We start from the raw sequence: 20148 nt of genomic DNA on the forward strand, positions 1-20148 counted from the left end.
GAAAGTGAAGCTGAAATCACCGCAAATCACATCAATGAGAATAACGTCGATGGTGGCGGAAATACAGCGCCCACCACCACTACAACGCCCGTTCAACAGCAGCTGCCGAATGGGACGGCAAATTCGATTACCAACATGAACAATACGAATACGAACACGACTGCGACCACCAACACGAACGGATCGTCCAAGCCCATAACGCCCAACTCCACATCCGATTTGAATTCATTTGGCCATCAGCTGAAGGTGAAAATGGCCGATGAGATGTCACGGGAGAGCATAGACGGAGGACTGCTGTCGAACTCGGCATCGATTCAAGGGTTAGTTGAAATAGTGATTCGACCTATCAGCGTTAAAATACAATTTGGCCTTTCCAAATTTTGGTGATAAATTTAAAATGCAAATGATTCTGGAAACCTTGTTTTGGAAAATCGTTATGTTTAAAAAAATATTTTGTTTTTATGTTTGGCAGTTTCAAATGTTTTAAAATGTTTTCTCAATTCCAAAAACACTCTTTGAATATGATTTTTAAGGGAAATAATCACATTTCATGCATCGGAACATCCGCAAACCACGTGGAAACTTTGTTGGAAATCTGAACCCTCTTCCCCTCCCGTCGTGGACAATAGAGTCCTAAAGAGAGAGAGAGTCCCTATGTAAATTTTTGAAGTTTTCGAGGCTTGGATAAAAGCCATGAAGAGTGGCAAAAACTGATTGCCATCGATGCTACATTTTCACGCAGAACCCGTTTCCAATCATAATTGGAAAGTGCTGTTGGGATCACATGTCATGTGCATAATGCATGGGTGCTGACGATGGCGTCTCAAGAGGGCTTCAGGCCAAACTCAATGAGACACAATAGACTCGACAATAGATACAACGAAACACAAGTCTCATTTCAGCCATTTGGAATGCATCGCGCTGGATCATATTTGGCAATCTCGTTTTGCTTGGCATTTAGGAAAGAAGCATACAAATATTTGTCAGCTATTTATCCACTGTATTTTGGCCCTTGATGGAACAACAAAAAAAAAAATGGGTAAAAGAGTAATAGAACCGTCAGTGGGGGTGACATTGGGTCTGGGGGGTGAGATTGAGTCAAAGTGATTTTTTACGGATTTAACCATTTCTCAGGTTCTTCTCAATGAAACTGAATTCTGTTAAGAGGGTTGTGTAGGGGACATCTTAAGATGACTTCGCTGAAAAAATCTCGTTCCTAGAACAAATCCGGTTATTTTGGCAGCGGTCTAAAGTAAGGGTACGTTTTTGGCCAAAAATGACCTCTCGAAAAATCATTTTTCTAATATTTTTGTTAGAATTGCTCGAAAACTACCCAAATGTTTGAAAATCTCCACTTCAAACATTGTAGCGTGTCAATACGATTCCCTCGATCAAGAAACACTGTTGGATGACTTGTTTTTACCATATCGTTGTATTTGAGCATCATTTTAGTTTCATTTGACCCAATGTCACCTCCTCTAAGGGGTGAGGTTGGGTCAATTTTCAAACAGTTGGCATTTAAGGTAGTGTTCATCAAAATCCCCCATATTTTGGGAAAATGTTAGTAAACTATCTAAGAACAAATCTACGTTGAAAGATTTTTATTAAGAAAATACGAGAGGTGTATCGTTTTATGACCCATAGTCACCCCCACTGACGGTATTTTGAAAACTGTTATCATGGAGCATAGCAAAATATCATTTTAACTGTACTGCCCATAATTGAAGATTCGGCTATTATGCCAAATCAAGTATTCCGAGAAAACGCGTTTTTGTGTTCGTCACGCAATTTTAACGGGAATTGAGATATTAGCCGTTTGGTTTTTCGCATCAGCAGCCGAAACCAAACAATATTTCAGTAAAATTTAAGTATCATAAGATGCGTTGGAACATCTTCTACCACCTGTAGAAAAAATCTCGATTTTGCCAAAAGTGGATAATAGCCGTTTTACGATGATGGACAGTGTATGCATTTTGTTATGATTAAGGCTACCAACTGTACGGATTTTTTGCTTACCATACGGATTTTTGAACCTCTTCGCGGATTTTTAACAGGCCGGATTTTTTGTAGGGAATTTTACGCATAATACGAATTTGTACGGAATTTCAACAACTTTTTAATCATTGAATTGCTTTTGATTTGGTTGAAGCTTTTGTTAACTAATTTTTTTATTTTTCTGTGAATTTGATTTAAAAAGGGAGAGTTTTCTGGGGTTTCCTCAATTCAAACTTGATTATCAATAATTCTAGAGTTTTTGAACTATTGTCTTTCATATGTTGATAGGACCTTTAAAAAAACTCTAGAATTGTTCTTTTCGAAATTCGTTACTAAATATATTTATCCCTAGATTTATCAATTGCCAAAGGCTTTCTAAAACTTGTGAAAACATTCGAACATTTGAATTAACAAATCTAGAGGTTTTTTAAAGGTCCTATAAACTGTTGTGTTTCACATGTTATCCAGATTTTTGAGCGAAAATGGTGTTCGAATGGTGAACGCCCGAAATGTCAAAATCACGCAGTGGTACCAACATTGCAAAAAAATTGTGCCATGGCATGATCGCCAATTTTTTTTCTAATGTTGGTGCTACTGCGTGATTTTGACTATCGGACGTTCACCATTCGAACTCCATCTTGTAGCTTGTAGAGTATGGGTGTTGGAGGCTGTTGCAAAAAGTTATTAAGGGTTTAAAAAAATCCATTTTTAACGGTAATTTGCAAAAGCTATGAGAAAAAGTCAAACCAACCCTGGATGTCAATAGCACATTTTGAAGCGCTTCAAAAACCCATTCGAATGCATCTAAGAGAGTTGGAATTGATGAAGTTTTACGGAAATGCGAGCAATTTTAAGATTTTACATGTGTTTTGGACCTCAAACTTCAATGCCCCACTTCCCTTTGTCGTAGAGGGCTCATATTTGGCATGAGTTCATCTCATGTATAGACAAACAAACCCTGAAAGTTTCATGCAAATCGGAGCACCTCGATACGACCTCTAGAACAAACCGAGCAGAATCTACAAATACTGCCTCTTAAAAACCTGGATAGAACCTCTTCAATAAAAAAAAATCTGGAAAAGTGTGCGTGAAAACACTAAGAAGGATATTATTCGTAAAAGCAAACTTGACATTTCGTAAACTATTAAAAGTTTAACAAAAAAAAATTGAAGATCATAATGATTTGATTCAAATCACGGTTTATTTTATGAATACTTATGCTTATTAGGGTGGGTCATTTTTTCGAAAGTGCTCGGATCCGGCTGAAATAAGGTCCATCTTGTAGAGGGTACCCATAGGGACTCTCATACCAAATTTGAGCTCATTTGGTTGAAAACTGGCTTGTCGCTCGGGGGTTGAAGTTTACATGGAAATTCTTATGGGAAATGTGTGATTTTACTTCAAACGCTCCTACAAGCTAAGCGACAAACTTTAGTCCACACTTACACTAGGTAGCCGTGTCGGGGATGGCCCAAGGAACATTTTTTTCTAAGGGTTCATGGTCATCTGGCAAGTCTAGCGGCATCGTCGGCGAGATGTTCTCCGGAAGAGCCATCGGGATGGACAGGACATGTTTTAACTGACCTTATCGAAGCGGTTAGCATCGGTTAATCAGGATAATATTTTTATTTGTAAGAAACAAACTAAGAAAGTAAATCTTTTTTTATTTTTTAGACCAATAAAAGTTATTTTACTAAATATCTTCAACTTTGTATCACTTGAACGCTTATCTTATGGCTCTCGTAGAAATCAATGCTCCGGAACGTGCAGGCGGACCATTCTGGACTGGACCAGTTCCACCTCGTCGCTGTCCTCTTCGGGCACTCCTTCCAACTTCTCCGCCACGTGTCCTTTTCGAATCCATTTTTGGCTTTCATTTTTTTGACTGGAATCGCTGGAGGCCCCCCCCCCCATCTTCTTCGACCCGATCCATGTTCGCTTGTCGCGGCTGACCCGCTATTCGCCCTCCTCGCTTGCCAATTTCTCCAGAAGATCCTGGCAGTTGAGATTTTCCTCCGGTTCCCAGGTGCTTTCAGAATCCTCGCAGCACTTCCACTTGATCTGAAACTGGATCTTTTAGCGCCGAGTTCTCTTTGCAACGACCCGCTCAACGACGAACTCGGGTTCGGAGGCCATGTTTATTTTCAAATTGCCTATTGAAAACCATTTTATTTTTCAAGAAAAAAACACACTTTGTTGGAAAAGCGCAAACCCTTACATTTGCTTCCAAACAGTGAGTTGACGTTTGGCGTCGCGTTTTCCATTCATTCAAACGATGCTTCTGTCATAGTTTGTAGCATGCGTTGACCGTTAAAACTGAGATTTCGAAGAATTCCGGCGTCGCCGGATGTTTCGGCTTTGCGCAAGCTCAGGGTTGAACGGATGACCATGAACCCTTAGAAAAAAATGTTCCTTGGACCACCCCCGACACGGCTACCTAGTGTAAGTGTGGACTAAAGTTTGTCGCTTAGCTTGTAGGAGCGTTTGAAGTAAAATCACACATTTCCCATAAGAATTTCCATGCAAACTTCAACCCCCGAGCGACAAGCCAGTTTTCAACCAAATGAGCTCAAATTTGGTATGAGAGTCCCTATGGGTACCCTCTACAAGATGGACCTTAATTCAGCCGGATCCGAGCACTTTCGAAAAAAAAATCACCCACCCTAATGCTTATGCTTATGACTTATAAGCACTCTGATAGCATTTTGTGAAATTTGTTAGTTGTGAAAACGACACAGTTTTTTTTTATTTTTTATTCTCAAATTTATTAAATTTAATTTATCTAAATAATTGACAGTTTTTGTTACACCATGGTGTCATAATACCCTAATACCCGGGACTGAAATAAGTTGTATCAGCAATCGGCATATACAAAGTCGGCTACAAACTATACTTTCCCATAATTTGGCTACCGGTTAGCGGGTATTGGATTGGACCACACACACTGGTGTCATATCGGCAAAGTGTACGGATTTTTGCTCAGAAAGAGTTGGTAGCCTTAGTTATGATTATCAAAGCCTACTATGGGCTGGATTTCAAATGCACCTCAAATTCAAAATGTTGAAATCATGGCTAAAGCAACCTACTTCGTTTTTTTCTGATGATGATGATGATTCATAAAAATTGGAAACAGACCAATACGGTGTTTTACAAATCGTTCTAACCTCATGACTGCCCACTATAGCTTAATTTATATTTCTTTTCAGAAACTTGAGCAAGACGATGACAACCAGTATCTCAACTCCTCCTGGTCCGATAGCCGCAGTCTGAAGCGTCAGGTGCATGGTTTGGACGATGTTAAGTTTAGATTTACTAAGTAAGGCTTTTCTTATGAATACCGGACGATAGCAGACACAAGTTGAACTCAAACGAGATATTTTTCAGTGTCCAGTATGCGCAATAAATCATAAACCGAAAAATAAACTTAATAAAAGCGAAAAAATGCAAAGCTTTTTTTCAACATTATGGCAGTGTAAGCTCTTTTTAAATAAAAAAAATAAATAAAAACTAGTATGATTATTATATAGGAACAAAATAAGCACAAACGACAACAAACCAGTTGAGGCTAGCATATAAAACTGTAATATTAGGATGTAACAAAAATGACTTTTTGGCGGGCATTCAAGGGTTTGTTCCGGTGGGCATACTAAGCCCAAATCCAAAATATGAGCTTGATTGGACTTAACAGGAGCTGGCGCTCCGTCATTCAATTTTAAATAGGTTTTAACCCGTTAAAAAGATTTTTTCAAAAATGTAATTTTTTGAGGCATTTTGGCCACTACCTTAATTTTCAACATCATTGGCGTGTAGGCCAGATCCTTGCGCATCTTTTGGTGTATATAACATTGAAATTTGGAGCACCCTGAAGCTCGGTGCAGACCTTCAAAGTTTGGCATTTTTTCGAAAAAACGACCCCAGCAAAATCAAATGGCGTCTACACAGAAAAAAATAATGTAAATTTGGAAGCTTTAATTTTGGAAGGTTGAATATTACCTCTTTTATGACGTAATTTTACCTCAATTTAGACTGAAAAAGTGACATTACACCAGAAAAGTGGTAAAATTACACATTTCCAGAGATAAAATTACACCTTTTTTCTGACATAAATGATGTACCCCTTCCCAGATGTTATATTACCATGATTTTTTTTTCTGTGTAGGGTTTCGCGAGGCGCGATGCATATCTTTTTTGCCGGAGCCGATTTTTCGAAAAATTGCCAAACTTTGAAGGTCTGTGCCGAGCTCCAGGGTGCTCCAAATTTCAATGTAATATACACCAAAAGATGCGCAAGGATCTGGCCTACACGCCAATGATGTTGAAAATAAACGCTCCAGTGGCCAAAATGCCTAAAAAGTGTCATTTTAAAAACAAACCTTTTTTTACGTGTTAAATCCCATTTAAAATTGAAGGGCGGAGCGCCAGCTCCTGTTACGTCCAATCAAGCTCATATTTTGGATTTGGGCTTAGTATGCACATCGGAACAAACCCTTGAATGCCCGCCAAAAAGTCATTTTTGTTACACCCTACTGTAATATCATTCGTCATGCGGTGCAGAGCTAGATTGAAGAAGCATGGTTTAATTATATGAATTCTTTCTAACTGTCTCTTTTTTATCGGTTTTTGTTTCTGATCATAATTTACATACCTGAAATTTATTTCTAACGTTAATAAATATAAGAGATATGTCTCAAGAAAAAAACCTCAATGGATAATTCTGGATCCTTAACTGGCAAAATAAAAAAATAACAGCTTAGTGTTCAATTCTACGAAAACATATTTCAACCCGTCCAAAAATATTTGTTTCCATATAAATGGTGAAGGTTAACATAGTGGCGTAGTTTTCAGCAGTTTACCTATCGAAAAACAACAAGCGCAGCATTAGTGACAGCAATAAATAAGCCCACCAATTTTTATCTTCTCATAATCGTTATCAAATTAAAACAAATATTTCGACAATAGAGGACCCGAAAGAGTCTCGGAAAACAACCACCCTGGATCTAGAGATATCCACGAGAATTTTCTTCTTCAATCTTAATTTGTGCTATTTTCTATCTTCTGAAACTCTAGTGATAACTGCAACATATGCTATGATAACAAAAAAACAAACACTCACTGGTGAACTGTTGATTAACATTGATAGTATGATAGGTTATTTTCATTCGTCTGATGCTTCTTTATTACGCACATAATCTTACCTTTCTTCAAACCGCTTGTTTCATAATTTATTGTCGTCTAGAGGCATTACTCAATGCATCTCCTATAGATCTCCCAGTGAAATGTTTATCTGTCATCAAGGGTTTTGGAAAAGTCCAATTATCAATACATTTATGATTTACTTGCGATATGGATGAAATATCAGATTTGTGATTAAAATGGAATGGAATGGAATATCTCTGATAGTAAATGAGAAATGTTTTACTCAACAATTTACCAGAGACCGTCTATTTTTTTTTGTTTATTGTTGTGCCATTCCGTTTATCAAAAAGTTTCACGGAATATTTGAGCATTTGGTGGTCGATTCTGCATGTAAAAATAGGTCGATGGTCGAAGTTCGAGCCATATCCATGCAGTAGAACCCATCGGACTAGGAGTTTTAAGCCTACTGTGTTTGTTACTTGAAAACTGGAAAAAAAATCTTATTTCAAACAAAGGCCAAAAACTTTAATCCCCTAGACGGGTTGAAATGAGCTCAAATTTTGGTCATTGCAAAATCGACCACCAAATGTTCAGATCAATCCTTGAAACTTTTTGCAACTCGATCACCCAAGAGTACCACATTTATTTTTTCGTGAAGGAATCATTTTGATAAAATTAAACTTTTAAACTGGATTGTCAAGTACTTAATATCTCAACACAGATTACCAACAAATGGATAATATGAGGGCACTTGATGAGCTCAAATAATTCTGCGAAATTGTGATGAGAATTTTAAATTTGATGAATTAATGTTGGTGTCATTCGGTAAAATTCTAGCTGTCTCAGTAGAATTAAGAAAAAAAAAAACTATATTCTTTACTGACAATGGTTGGGCATTACAATCAAATGTAGAATTGCTAGATAGTAGAGTTTTGAAGCTCAAAGCAATAAATCCCGCAATACAACGAGTTTCACACTATTTGTTTTGGATATCATTCTATTGTCACTCAAAACCTCGAACTGATGCCTCTAGATAATAAATCATTTATTCATTGTTTGCGTTAGGATATTATCGATACGTGTTGTAAGAAATTAAAACATAAAAAGTGTTGCTTACTTTTGGTATTTCCTACAAATCGATGCAATTTAAGCATGTTTGTCTGCATGAAACCATACAAAATTTTAATGTCTGCAAATCTTTTTTCATAAATGATAAGAAGCTGCATTTGAAATATTCTTGAAAATGATATTAGGGATAATTCTTGAAATGCTAGCACACACAAATATGGAACTAAAGGCTTAGCTTAAAACAAAGTTAAAATAAGAAGGGAAAAAGTTTCCACAAGAAAAACTAAGAGTAAGCAGTCGCGATGATTTTAAATATTAGAAGTTTGACTCACACAATCAGCATCGCGAATAAAATAAAACCGCAAGCACAATTGAGATGACAAAGAGTCTGATTGGACCACCTTCGACAGTTTGAAACTATGAAAGTCATTTAATCGTGCAAAAGCGATATCGATGTGTTTCATAGGTTTTATCTGTCAAGGTTTTATACCTTGTGTCATCTCAGGGGCTATCACAGTTGCAATTTTTATTCAAAAATGATAAACTAGCTAAACATAAATAGGAAAACGTACAGATGGAACAGATTAGGGCTAGCTAGTAACCGAGCTGGGATATTTTTATCAAATGAGTTTATCATCAAATTTGTGCCGATTTCAAAAGAATGAGTATAATGAAAAGGATTATGTAAATAGCGATTTGAAGAAAACGAAAATTGCAATTATTGTCACAAAAATAAGCTACAAAACTGAATTCATGCAGATGTAAAACGACTTTAACACAAACAAACTATTATTGGAATCATACTGCTATTCCCTGATTGAAACTCAAAATCATAACTTGTTAATGCTAAACAGATACACAGATGCTAAAACAAACATATGATGGAACATTGGAAAGATTCTCAGAATTGTATATTTTCAAAATATGTATTGCCTTGTCATTGCTACTAATTTAAGAAAAAGTATAGATTAAACAATAAGATCTATTACGATTAATAAAATGTGAAAGCTTTAAACGGTGTGGAATCATATTGCCGAACTAAAAAGAAATGTCTTACCCCTTTTACAGATCACTGGGACATAATTGAGCAAAAAAACTTATTTTGTTGTATGATTTGTAAGGTTTCTGAAACTCTGAAGCTCGAGAAAAAGGAGAAATTCCCCTATTTCCATTTTTTTCGAGCTTGGCAACTAGGTGTTAAAGTATATTGTGTGATTTGTAATCCATATTTTGAATTTTCAAGTGAATCAGAGTTGTTCCTGTTTGGTCTATTTTTAAAATGAATTTCTTGTTTCGAGAGGGGCTCGAAAAATAGCATAGTATAGCATTACGGGTCTGTACCACGTTGTAGGGCGTGTCACAATGGTCAACTCAATGTTCTTAGAAAATTTTATTGTTGGGGGCTTTTTCTATCGATAAATCCTCTCAAATTCTTAAACAAGGGCAAGCTTACACTTTTTTATAGAGCGAAGATTTCTGTCATCTGGGACGAATCGGTACTACAGTCTGATTAGGGACAGTAGTTTTGAAAGCATTTAAAAGCATCAAATTTGTAAAAAAGATGCATTATTTTTGTTGTTCTGTATTTGTTCTATCCGAAACCAATCATAAATCTCCAAATATTGTGCAGTACTAAGTCTAACACAGCTGTCACAATTCGCCCCATGTGTTCGCGCGAGATGACGGTATACTTATTGTTACTCGATAATACAACATTTCCTGTACTTCCTGTTTTGCGAACACCGTTCCAAGCCCTCCAACTTACACCTATTCCAAATCCTCCAACTTACTATAAATCAGCATGTCGTATTCATTGATACAAAATATCCCCCTAACGCTGCTGGGTTTGTGATAATTACACTGTTTTTTTTTTAACATGTGTGACTTGTGGCCAAGTTGCCTGCGGGTATACAATTCCGAATGGCTGCACAACGCTTATTTTGCTGTACAATTGAATTTCCAACAAAATATACATAAATGTTGGTATACTTTTCAGCCTTTTTTGTCAATAAAATTTTGGGCATTTTTACGTAAAAGCATTTTCAATTGTAGCCGGGCTATTATTTGTTCATTTATAATTCTTGCTTTATTTTACTGGCCTAGTATATACCGTAGTGAGCTCTGGTGGTGACTAGCTACTTCCAAAAAGGGATAGATTGATGTTTGACTAGGGGTGTTCAAATATTAGTTCAGTTTAATCCAATCAGAAAATCCCATGCGTCTTGTAATCAATTGTGCGTAAATATTTGATGTTTTTTAACCTTAACTTCTATAATAGTAGTTTATGCAACAAGTTGCTAAAAGCAGATTTTTTCAGCACGAGTCGTACATTTATCTAACGAGGTTTACCGAATTGGATAAATACGACGAGTGTTGAAAACAAACTTTTTTTTTGCTTAAATCATTTTTTTGCAATTCCGAAATGAATGAAATTTTATGTCAATCATCCATGTGTTTTGTACTTATAAGGCTTTCTAGGCCCAGTGAAAAAAATATAATTTAACTCAAAAATGACGAACTCCTCGTCACAGTGTCCTGATGCAAACAATGATCGAGCTGTAGCTGTCACAGCCCTGCGAAGTATGTTGGCTGACATATCGGGCAGTCAGTCAAATAAACCAGCTAGAAGTCGCTTGACAAAAAAAATTAGCTAGAAAGAGATAGGAAACCTGATGCAAACAAACGTCCAGCTGTCATGTAAACATACTTTGAATGTGTTGGTAAATATCTGACTAGAAAGCCTTATACCGTTCGAAACAAAAAAAATATTGAAAAATGTTACTTTTCGATACTAGTGTTAAAAAGTTCAAGAAAGGTATTCATTTTCCATTCTGTTTTTTTTTGGTAGGGAAAAGTGTCCTTTCTCCAGAAGGACAGGAAAAGTTAACCGTTTCACAGCGGAATGGCTAAAACCTTATTGTTGAATGACAATAGAACTGTTTATTTATTTATTAAAAGTAATAAAATTAATTTCGGACTTCAGTGTGTCAAAACAATTGCTGTTAAAAGCAAGCAATATAAGGTGGTGTTAAAAAGTAAGCAATATGCAATGTTTTAGTTTGTTGTTTAAGCTAGAACTTTTATTATAAACCGTACGGTTTTCATCGACAAACCAATAACTTGTTCAAATAAATTGTATTGGATTTTTTTTGAATAATTAATTCACCATAATGGATTTCTTATAAGAATCTCGACTGAAAAAATTAAACATCTTGCATCCTATTTGAAATCCTATTAAATAATAATTACTTTATGATGGTTTCTTTCATTTCACTGAATTTGATGAATATGGATTAAAATATGTATGCATTTTTAGCAATGAATCAATTTTAGAAAAAATACAACTTTATATTTCAGTTGGTTATAACTTTTGAAAATCAAATAAATTTCTTCAATGGTCAAAAACCGGGATAGCTATTCCACCTGGGTCGATTCATAAACACAACTGACGGTTCAACACACAAATACCAGTGGAGTTTCATTCATTCATTTGTCGGCGGAGGAGCGATTGTATCATCACATCACTTCATACATACAACGTAGGCAGGAAAGTGGTGAGGAATAATAACAACATAGCCAGATACTGTGCAGATTAGGTTTCGGGGAGGTGAAAATTTGTGAAAAAATTAGTAAAACATAGAAAATGAGTGTTTTTTCGGTCGCTGTTTGCCTCTAAACGCTGTCGAGGATGGATTCCAAGAAGGATATCTACAATTTATGGGTGCAATACACTACAAAGGTGAGTTTTTCTCCTGTTTGTGGAGTGAAAAAATTGTTGTTGCAATTTTTTACTTCTGATGTGTCACTTTTCCAAGACTAATGGTGCAAATCGATTTATGTTTTGCAATGTTTGCTAATGGATATCGAATGATTCTGGTTATGTTTGGACTTTTCCCACACAGAATGAGGAGATCTTCTTCCGCCAATTCATCCAGGGCTTCGTCAGCATCTGGAACGAACAGCTCTCGTTGGATTACGAAAATGTTCCGCACTGGGCACGCATCCCTCCGGATTCGGGGCCCCACCTGAGCCGACTTCCGGATGAGTTGCTGCCCGCGATAGAGAAATTTTTGATAATCGCAAGAGATAAATTTGAAAAGGTACGTAACTAGGAGGTAGACAAGCTATGCTGGAATTTTCATCCTGGAGGGACGACGATTGCGTAATGAAAGTGGAAGGGCTGAGGAGAAAAAGTGAGAAAAAAAAATCTCGGGGTAAACATAGAACGTATACACTTGATAAGAAGACGAGAGAAAATACTCGCGTGAGTCATTAGTGTTGATGCTCTGCGAAATGCCTAAGGGAATTTTCTATCGTTTTACAATATGTGTCATTAGCTGAGTTTATGATTAAACTACATTTGAGATTACTGTTACAGGATTTCAGTGGAGAAGAAGAAAAGGAGGAAGAAACAGTACTGGAAATACAACTACTAGTGCAATGCTTGACAATAATCTGTCGTCACTTTGACAATATTACAACGATCATAAAATCTAGCTACATATCCAATTGCGTAGCCCTAATCAATTCTATAATAGATAAGGTAAACACTGAGCCGAAAAAGTTATACATAATAAAACATCATGCGTCTCCATTGAACTGCTTTAACAAAAAAAACAGTGGAGGCGCATGGTGTTCCACAACATTCAAAGTCACTAACTCTAACCCCCTTTCAGCTAAACCATCAACCATCGCTAAGCTGCGAGCACCAGCGGTTCATAAAATGCTACAACTACTTCCTGCAAGCACTGTACGACCCATACTTAACCTGGAGGAACTTCCTCCGGGGATGTGGCCAACTACGCCAAACTGGGCTACAAAATCTCGCCCCTTCATCCCGAGATCGTGCCATTCATCTACGATTGCTTCCAGGCGAAGGGCATTTGCAAACATCCCGATGTTGGCAAAGAGCTCTTTCACATACTGGGAGCCGTGATTGCTGGTTCACAGGTAGGGATTTTGGCCTTGTTTCTTTTTTTTGGTGGTGGGAAGACACATTTACATCATTTATCGTGTAGTTCTGGTCTCGCTTTTCTTTGATTTGAGGATTTAAAAATAGTAATATATCAAGTTTAATTGATTCAATACATTTTCCTAATTCGTTCCTGTGATTCCTGTTGTACTATCCCAGAATCCCAGAGGCATAGTACAAGAGAGCAGATATGCATCGAGTTATTATTTAATATTGTTAACAAATATACAAGATCTTGGACATTTGAAATGTGTCTAAATTGTTTTTGAATTGGATTTTTTGTTATAGTCTTCTAGAATTAGGTTCCCTATATCTGTTCCAATCGACAAAACAAACTTTTAGTTAATTTTTGCTTTAAAAAATAACTTCTATGGAATCGCACCTCTATTGAATTATTCTTTCTTAGTATATATTTATTAGGGTGTTTCATCCAAACAAAAAAGTTCTCAGAATCAGGCAAACCGAGGTTCCCCTAGTAGAGGATACTCATAGGGATTCTCATGCCAAATACCAGCCCATTTGGTTGAGAATTGGCCTGTCCCCAGCGGTTTAAAGTTTACATGTAAATTACTATGGGATTTTTATGCTTTTCGTTCAATCGTTCCTACAGGTCTGGGGACAACATGGATTCACTCGGAATAAAGACAGGTGTGTAGGGGATGGTCCAAGGAACAAATTCCAGAAGGAATTGGGGTTGTCCATTCTGTCCCCAAAGTGCGCATTGGATCGACGTCCGGTGTCTCCAGAATCAACGATTCACCCTTCAAATGTACGTATTGTCCTTAGTATGCTATGATGGCTAGGTGAAAATTACGACGCCCCATGTCAGACGGTGAACACGTGGCAGAGCATCCACTCAAGTTTTGGCTCCGAAACATACTTTAAAGCAATAAAATTATAATTTTTAATGTTCCTGTAACAATTTGAACTATTCCAAATAACGTAAAATTATGATTTTGTAATAATAATGCAATCGATGCTTCCCCACGTGTTCACCGTCTGACATGGGGCGTCGTAATTTTCAGCTAGCCGTCATAGCATACTAAGGACAATGCGTACATTTGAAGGGTGAATCGTTGATTCTGGAGACAGCGGACGTCGATCCAATGCGCACCTTGGGGACAGAATGGACAACCCCAATTCCTTCTGGAATTTGTTCCTTGGACCATCCCCTACACACCTGTCTTTATTCCGAGTGAATCCATGTTGTCCCCAGACCTGTAGGAACGATTGAACGAAAAGCATAAAAATCCCATAGTAATTTACATGTAAACTTTAAACCGCTGGGGACAGGCCAATTCTCAACCAAATGGGCTGGTATTTGGCATGAGAATCCCTATGAGTATCCTCTAGGGGAACCTCGGTTTGCCTGATTCTGAGAACTTTTTTGTTTGGATGAAACACCCTAATATTTATAGATGCGCTTGGTCTCTTTATTTCTTTTAAGGACTTAATTATAATTCTGTCTGGAGCTCAATTCTTATTACCAAATTTACTTTTGAAATGTTGATCATTGATCTGTGTATCTCTTGAGGGATCGTTTGATTCTTTAACATCGCTTTGAAAACTTATTTCGTTTATTATTCCTGATGCTACGTTGTAACAGAATACTTTCTGCATTGAATATTTGCCTTTTTTCTAACACTATGGGGTTGTATTAGTAAATAAACAACTTACAAAAAAAAAAAACGCTTTTCTAATGCTTAACATCATGTATCCTATCATCATGTATCGTAGGTTGCTTTAGTACGCGTACCCAAGCAAAATATTAATTCATATCACTTAAACAATTCAACTGGTGACGGAGCAAAGACTGTGGTGAGTTGTTTATCACACTTGAATGTTTTGTTTTAATGCTTTTAAATTAGTTAGAGCTTGCTGAATGTTACTAACGTAAGTCATTCTTTCCTCTGTTATATGTTGTAAAATGGTTCTCGGTAATACAAAAATGGAAAGAATTGCTTTTTGCTTGTCAGCATTTTTTTCTTCTGTGTAACAGTTGACAAACAATATCTTATTTTTTTCGTAAACGCAGCACAATGGATTACGTGCCATAAGCCCTGCTACCGTTAACATTGTGATGGATATCATTTCAAAATGGGAGAGCGACAGCGGCCTTCGTCAGCTGGTTCTCCAGTGCTTGACCTTGATGGCAATAATACTACAAAAGTCTAGTCCTGAACAGGTAATTAGATGCTTCTTTGAGTAAGTAATTGATGACTCGGTACAAACAACACCCTTTCCACTTCCAGCGCCAAATCGATTTGCTTACCATTTTTCAACTCTTCATGGGTGCCGTGCAGACTCTGCTCGAAGCGGACCACTTTCTGCAGAAGGCTACACCGGCGGAGAACTTTGAGCTCTCCCAGCGCGACGACAATTACGTTGATATAAATTCGCTCACCGCGATCATCGACACGATCGAACACTTTCTTCCCGATTACGTGAACAAACAAGTGCTGTGCAATGCCATGTTTGAGGCCAAGTTTTTGACAACTTTGGTGCAAATACCGGACCGCGTTAAGGTAAGCACCTTAGGTTGATTGTTTAATTTGTAATAGTCACTTTTTTGTGCAATTCTAGACGTGGAACATTGATCATCAACCTCTGGGTTCGTCGTTGGTCAGGAGCATCCACAAACTGTGCAGTAGCTCGGAGAAAATTCACTACAATTTTATTCACACAAACAACATCAACATTCTGTTTGATGGGCTGAAACTGTTTGGACGACCGTCGCAAAATTTGATATGTGATTGTTTGTACTTTGCGTTCGATGGAGGCAGCAATCGCAACTTGAACGCTCAAATTGTGAGCAAGCTGATCGAGTGGATACCCGCGATGGCCGAGCCGGAGCAAAACTACATCAGTGATGTGCTGCTGAAGAAATGCACGACAAATTTGCAAAGGTTTGTGTTCAAAAACCTCTTTGTGTGGATTAATATTAAAATTGTATTTTTTTAGCAAACATTCCATTAGCGAACAACGCATCATAAAACGCATTGTGGAAAGTTGTCTGGTAGATCACAACAAATTGTCTGCAAAGTGTACAATAAACCTGCTGAAACTGATTGAAGAACTCGCCAAGCACAGTATTCATCCCATAGAACTGAAGAGTTTGCTGAAGCTTTTGCGTCTCGAAGTCAATTTCGAATACAGGAAACACCTGATCGAAGTAATGCTGAAAGTTTCTCAACACCGCCTTTCGCTTGGAGTCACCCCAAAGGAATACTTGGACATTCAGAACAATACCAATGGGATCACCATTCCCGAGATTCGAAAATGGGACACGGCACACGGGTTTGTCTTTCATTCATGGATACGCTTAGACAAAGATTTCGAGCATTTTGAAAGTGCAGAGGAGGAGATAAATTTGCAAAACTACCGACGTCATCTCTTCAGTTTGACCACGAACTACGGAACGGGGTACGAATTTTTCATTCAGAAAAACGGAAACTTTGTGGTCAGTGTCATCACGAAGAAGGAGTTTTTCACAGCGACCGCCCAATCAACGCACCTGCTCGATGGTCGCTGGCACTCGATAACCGTGAGTGTGGTGCCACCGAAGCGGCTCTTTTCATACCATCAAATCAACGTGTACATCGATTCTGTCCAGAAGCTGGGTTCGACGATGAAATTTCCTGCATTTGCCGAGGTAACAAAGATTCACAACATTTTGTTCAGCAACTACTAACGACTGCACGTTCTAGGTTTTCCACTACTGCGCTATCGGAGCTCCGTACAACAACGTGCGCAAGGCAGCCCACACGTCCCATCAGTCCAACACGGCTCGGATGAATACCACGCCCGAGACAAGCTCACCGCCGGCGGAACGAGAGGAAAAGCCAAAGGGAGGTCTGTTTCCCAACCTGATGGAGAAAACGTTCCTGCCGGGGATAGTTTCGCAGGTTCCCAGTTACTTTACGCTACCCGCGCGACAATCGAGCACCACTTCGTTGGATCCCAGCGTGAAGTCGTACCCAATCGGGATGCAGGACCTGGTGTTTGGTGAGGCCATCTGCCTCAAGGGTCAGCTTGGGTGTGTTCTGCTGGCCGAAACGAACATCAACTTGAAGAGCGTTTTCGAAGCTGGTCCAAGTATTGCCAACGTTTTGGCAACGGACATGATTGAATCCTTCGACATGGCATCGAAGTTTGTGTTCTGTTTTTCGCCCAGAGCATGTTTCGATGGATTGTGTTTGGATCTGGCCCCTGGAAACCAGTACAATGGACATGTCGTAGCCAGCTCATCGGGCATAGTTTCAATTCAAAACGCAATCAACGGGGTTGGAGGGATGAGTGCGCTGCTGCCAATCTTGGACAATATTAGCCAAATACCGTCGTCGGACGTGCATACTTCAGACGAGCTCATCCCGCTTACGCCGTTGGCTTCACCAACCAGAGAGGAACACTTTGACGATTGGGAAATGCTGCAAACGCATTCGCTAACGGAATCCAAAGTAATTCAAAACCCCATTGCTTGTTTCATTTGCTTGGTGCGGAACTTCATTTACGGCAACGAACTGAACAAGGAAAGTATCCTCAAAAACGATGGAATCCCCATCATTAGTCAGCTACTTCAGCAGTGCAGCGAATCGTTGTTCGACGTCAACGTACTTATGGCTGTTCAGCTGTTGATAGAATCCGTTCAAAACGAGATGCCTTCTGCGCACATGGAACTTCTGCACATTCTTTACAAAGACTTGGTGTTTAACTTTCGCATTTGGGCTCGAGCTCAGTTCCAGATTGTTATTGGACACATTCAGTACATCAGCACTATAATCAAAGAAGACCGGAAGTACTTTCGCAAGCATTTCGGAACTCAATTCTTGCTCGATACCATTCAAGAGTTTTTCGCTGGCACGTGCACTCTGCCAGCCCAGGATGCAAAAATGGTGCGTGATTCACTGCTTCGTATCTTGCGCTATTACATCCAGAAGGAGGTCAACATCAAAGAGATTTCAGCTCTACTTACCTTTCTGACCACCATCAAGGTTGAACCGGTTGTGGTGGAAATCTTAGAAATGCTTACAACCCTTATTGAGAGTAAGCACGTGAAAGATCAAATATTTCTCCTGATGTACGAACCACACATGGCTGAAGCGCTGTACACATTGTTTATGGATCGTCACTTTGGAAATGAGGTGCACACGAGGTTGCTTAAGTTCATCGGAGGGATGTTGAACACGAAACGCATTTCCAGCAAGCACAAAGCAGCGTTACGTCTGTACGAGGGTTCCATCGAGTGTAGTACGCTATACCCGGGGTTGTTTTCGTTCATGATTCCGTTCGACTTGGAGCCGGATGTTATCCTGGGTCTGTTGGATCTCAATCTCTGCCTGGATACGGAAATGGGTTACGCTGGGGCGCTGTGCTTAATCTACCATGCAAACTTGGCGAATTTATCGCTCAAGCTGGAAATCGCCAAGAGACTTATGACGAGCACGTTCACCAAACCGAAAGCACCTCAAATGATTGCCAAACAGGTGGGCTGGCAGGAATCGATCGCTCGTTTGCTCATCAAAAAGCCTGTCGAGAACAGGTCCTTGTCGGATAAGGAAAAGGAGAAGGGAAACATCCTCACAAACATTGAGGATATAGTCAAGCATGAAAGTGAATCGTCAATCGGTGGGGGTCCAAATGATTTGATCGTGTTTGACGATGAAACAATGGAGCTGAAGGCGCAGGAAACTCCGAAATCAGCCAACTCGTTTATGACGGAAGCAGCTTCGGTGATTGAGAGTGAATTTAAAGAGCTAGCCGACAGAGCTCAGGAAGCGGTGGTTGACAATATTACTTCGTCCATAACTTCGGTGTATTCGGTTCTTAGACAGAAAACTTCGGGTATGCAAGACGCGTTCGAATCGTTGACTTTGAGTTTCGAAGAAGTGTCGGGAAGGAAGAAGAGTTCGCTGTCAATTTCAAGTAGCAGTGAGGAAAACATTTCGATGGAAGAATCGCTGGCGGTGTCCTCCGTGAAAGATGACACACAGTCAACCAGAAGTGCGGACGATCTAGATAGTACAGCATCGGCAGCGGGTGCTGGTGGGCCCAATTTGAAGAGTGTCGATGAGAACGATGAAGAATATCTAGTGTATTTAGTGTCTAATATTCTGTTTACCATTCTGTGGCGTGGAGTTGAAAATACGAACGATTCGTGGAAAGAGCGGGGACAAGTGATGGCGTGCATAAATCTGATAGCACTGAACAATGAGTTGTACTGCTCACATTTAACTCTTAGGTTGCGCATTCTGGAAATGGGAGTGCAAGCCGCACTGATTGATTTGGGAGATAACGCACAGTTAGTTGTAACTCATCAGCAGAATGCCGCTCAGTTGCTGCGGTTGGCGTACGATTTGGTAGTGCTTGATCCAAACGAAGATGCTCTGAAAAAGTGTTCGACAAAGTTGCTTGATGGAGTGCTCTCTCTGCTGGATATTCTGATGGTTTTCCAGCAGAGCAGTTCGGACGATTGGTCGGAAATGTCCCACCTGTGTTTGGGACTGCTGCTAAAGTGTTCGCACAACCACAACTCGGACATTGTTGCAATGGCCACTGCAAAGCTTCATGGACTGTTGCAGAACCGTATCAATCAGGAACCGGCAGAAATAGCCTTTCTGCTGTACAGCATGAATCACGCCATCAGTAGTGCAATCGAGGTTGGCAACTCGGAACAGTATTCATTTTTGATTCCAGTGCTGAAAGCACTGCTGGACAAATCTCGCACATCGCTAGGTCTAGCGACCAGCACTCCCGATCTTCCGGCTACGTCATCTGGACCTATTTTCTTCCAAGACTTTCAAGTCTACTGCACCTCTAAGCAATGGACCAGTTTCATCGAGAAAAAGGTATGTAAGCTTCAGCTCTCACTCTTGTTTTTAAGCTATTTTTTGGGCTTTGCTCTCTTGTATTTACCTGGTTAAATATTACCAATAAGGTGCGGTTCAAACTACAGAGAAAATGTTGAAATTAATTCTAAA

General features: G+C 39.1%; 2 protein-coding genes across 2 annotated transcripts in view; both read left to right on the forward strand.

Moving 5' to 3' along the window:
• The window catches only part of LOC6035820 (cilia- and flagella-associated protein 298), a 29062-nt gene extending 23633 nt beyond the window's left edge, over nucleotides 1-5429 (forward strand). Inside the window, 1 exon segment of the mRNA XM_038259242.1 lies at nucleotides 5202-5429. Coding sequence (XP_038115170.1) covers nucleotides 5202-5315 — 114 coding nt within the window. The 3' untranslated portion in view covers nucleotides 5316-5429.
• A 6286-nt stretch (nucleotides 5430-11715) lies between these two features.
• LOC6035816 (neurobeachin-like protein 1) overlaps nucleotides 11716-20148 on the forward strand; it is an 83084-nt gene continuing 74651 nt past the window's right edge. The window contains 11 exon segments of the mRNA XM_038263214.1: nucleotides 11716-11938; nucleotides 12102-12299; nucleotides 12578-12742; nucleotides 12876-12982; nucleotides 12984-13149; nucleotides 14909-14989; nucleotides 15207-15356; nucleotides 15424-15696; nucleotides 15755-16077; nucleotides 16133-16823; nucleotides 16879-20016. Of these exon segments, the coding sequence (XP_038119142.1) occupies nucleotides 11888-11938; nucleotides 12102-12299; nucleotides 12578-12742; nucleotides 12876-12982; nucleotides 12984-13149; nucleotides 14909-14989; nucleotides 15207-15356; nucleotides 15424-15696; nucleotides 15755-16077; nucleotides 16133-16823; nucleotides 16879-20016 (5343 nt within the window). The 5' untranslated portion in view covers nucleotides 11716-11887.

Source organism: Culex quinquefasciatus, chromosome 3 (assembly GCF_015732765.1).
Source record: "Culex quinquefasciatus strain JHB chromosome 3, VPISU_Cqui_1.0_pri_paternal, whole genome shotgun sequence".
In the NCBI taxonomy this organism is placed as follows: domain Eukaryota; kingdom Metazoa; phylum Arthropoda; class Insecta; order Diptera; family Culicidae; genus Culex; species Culex quinquefasciatus.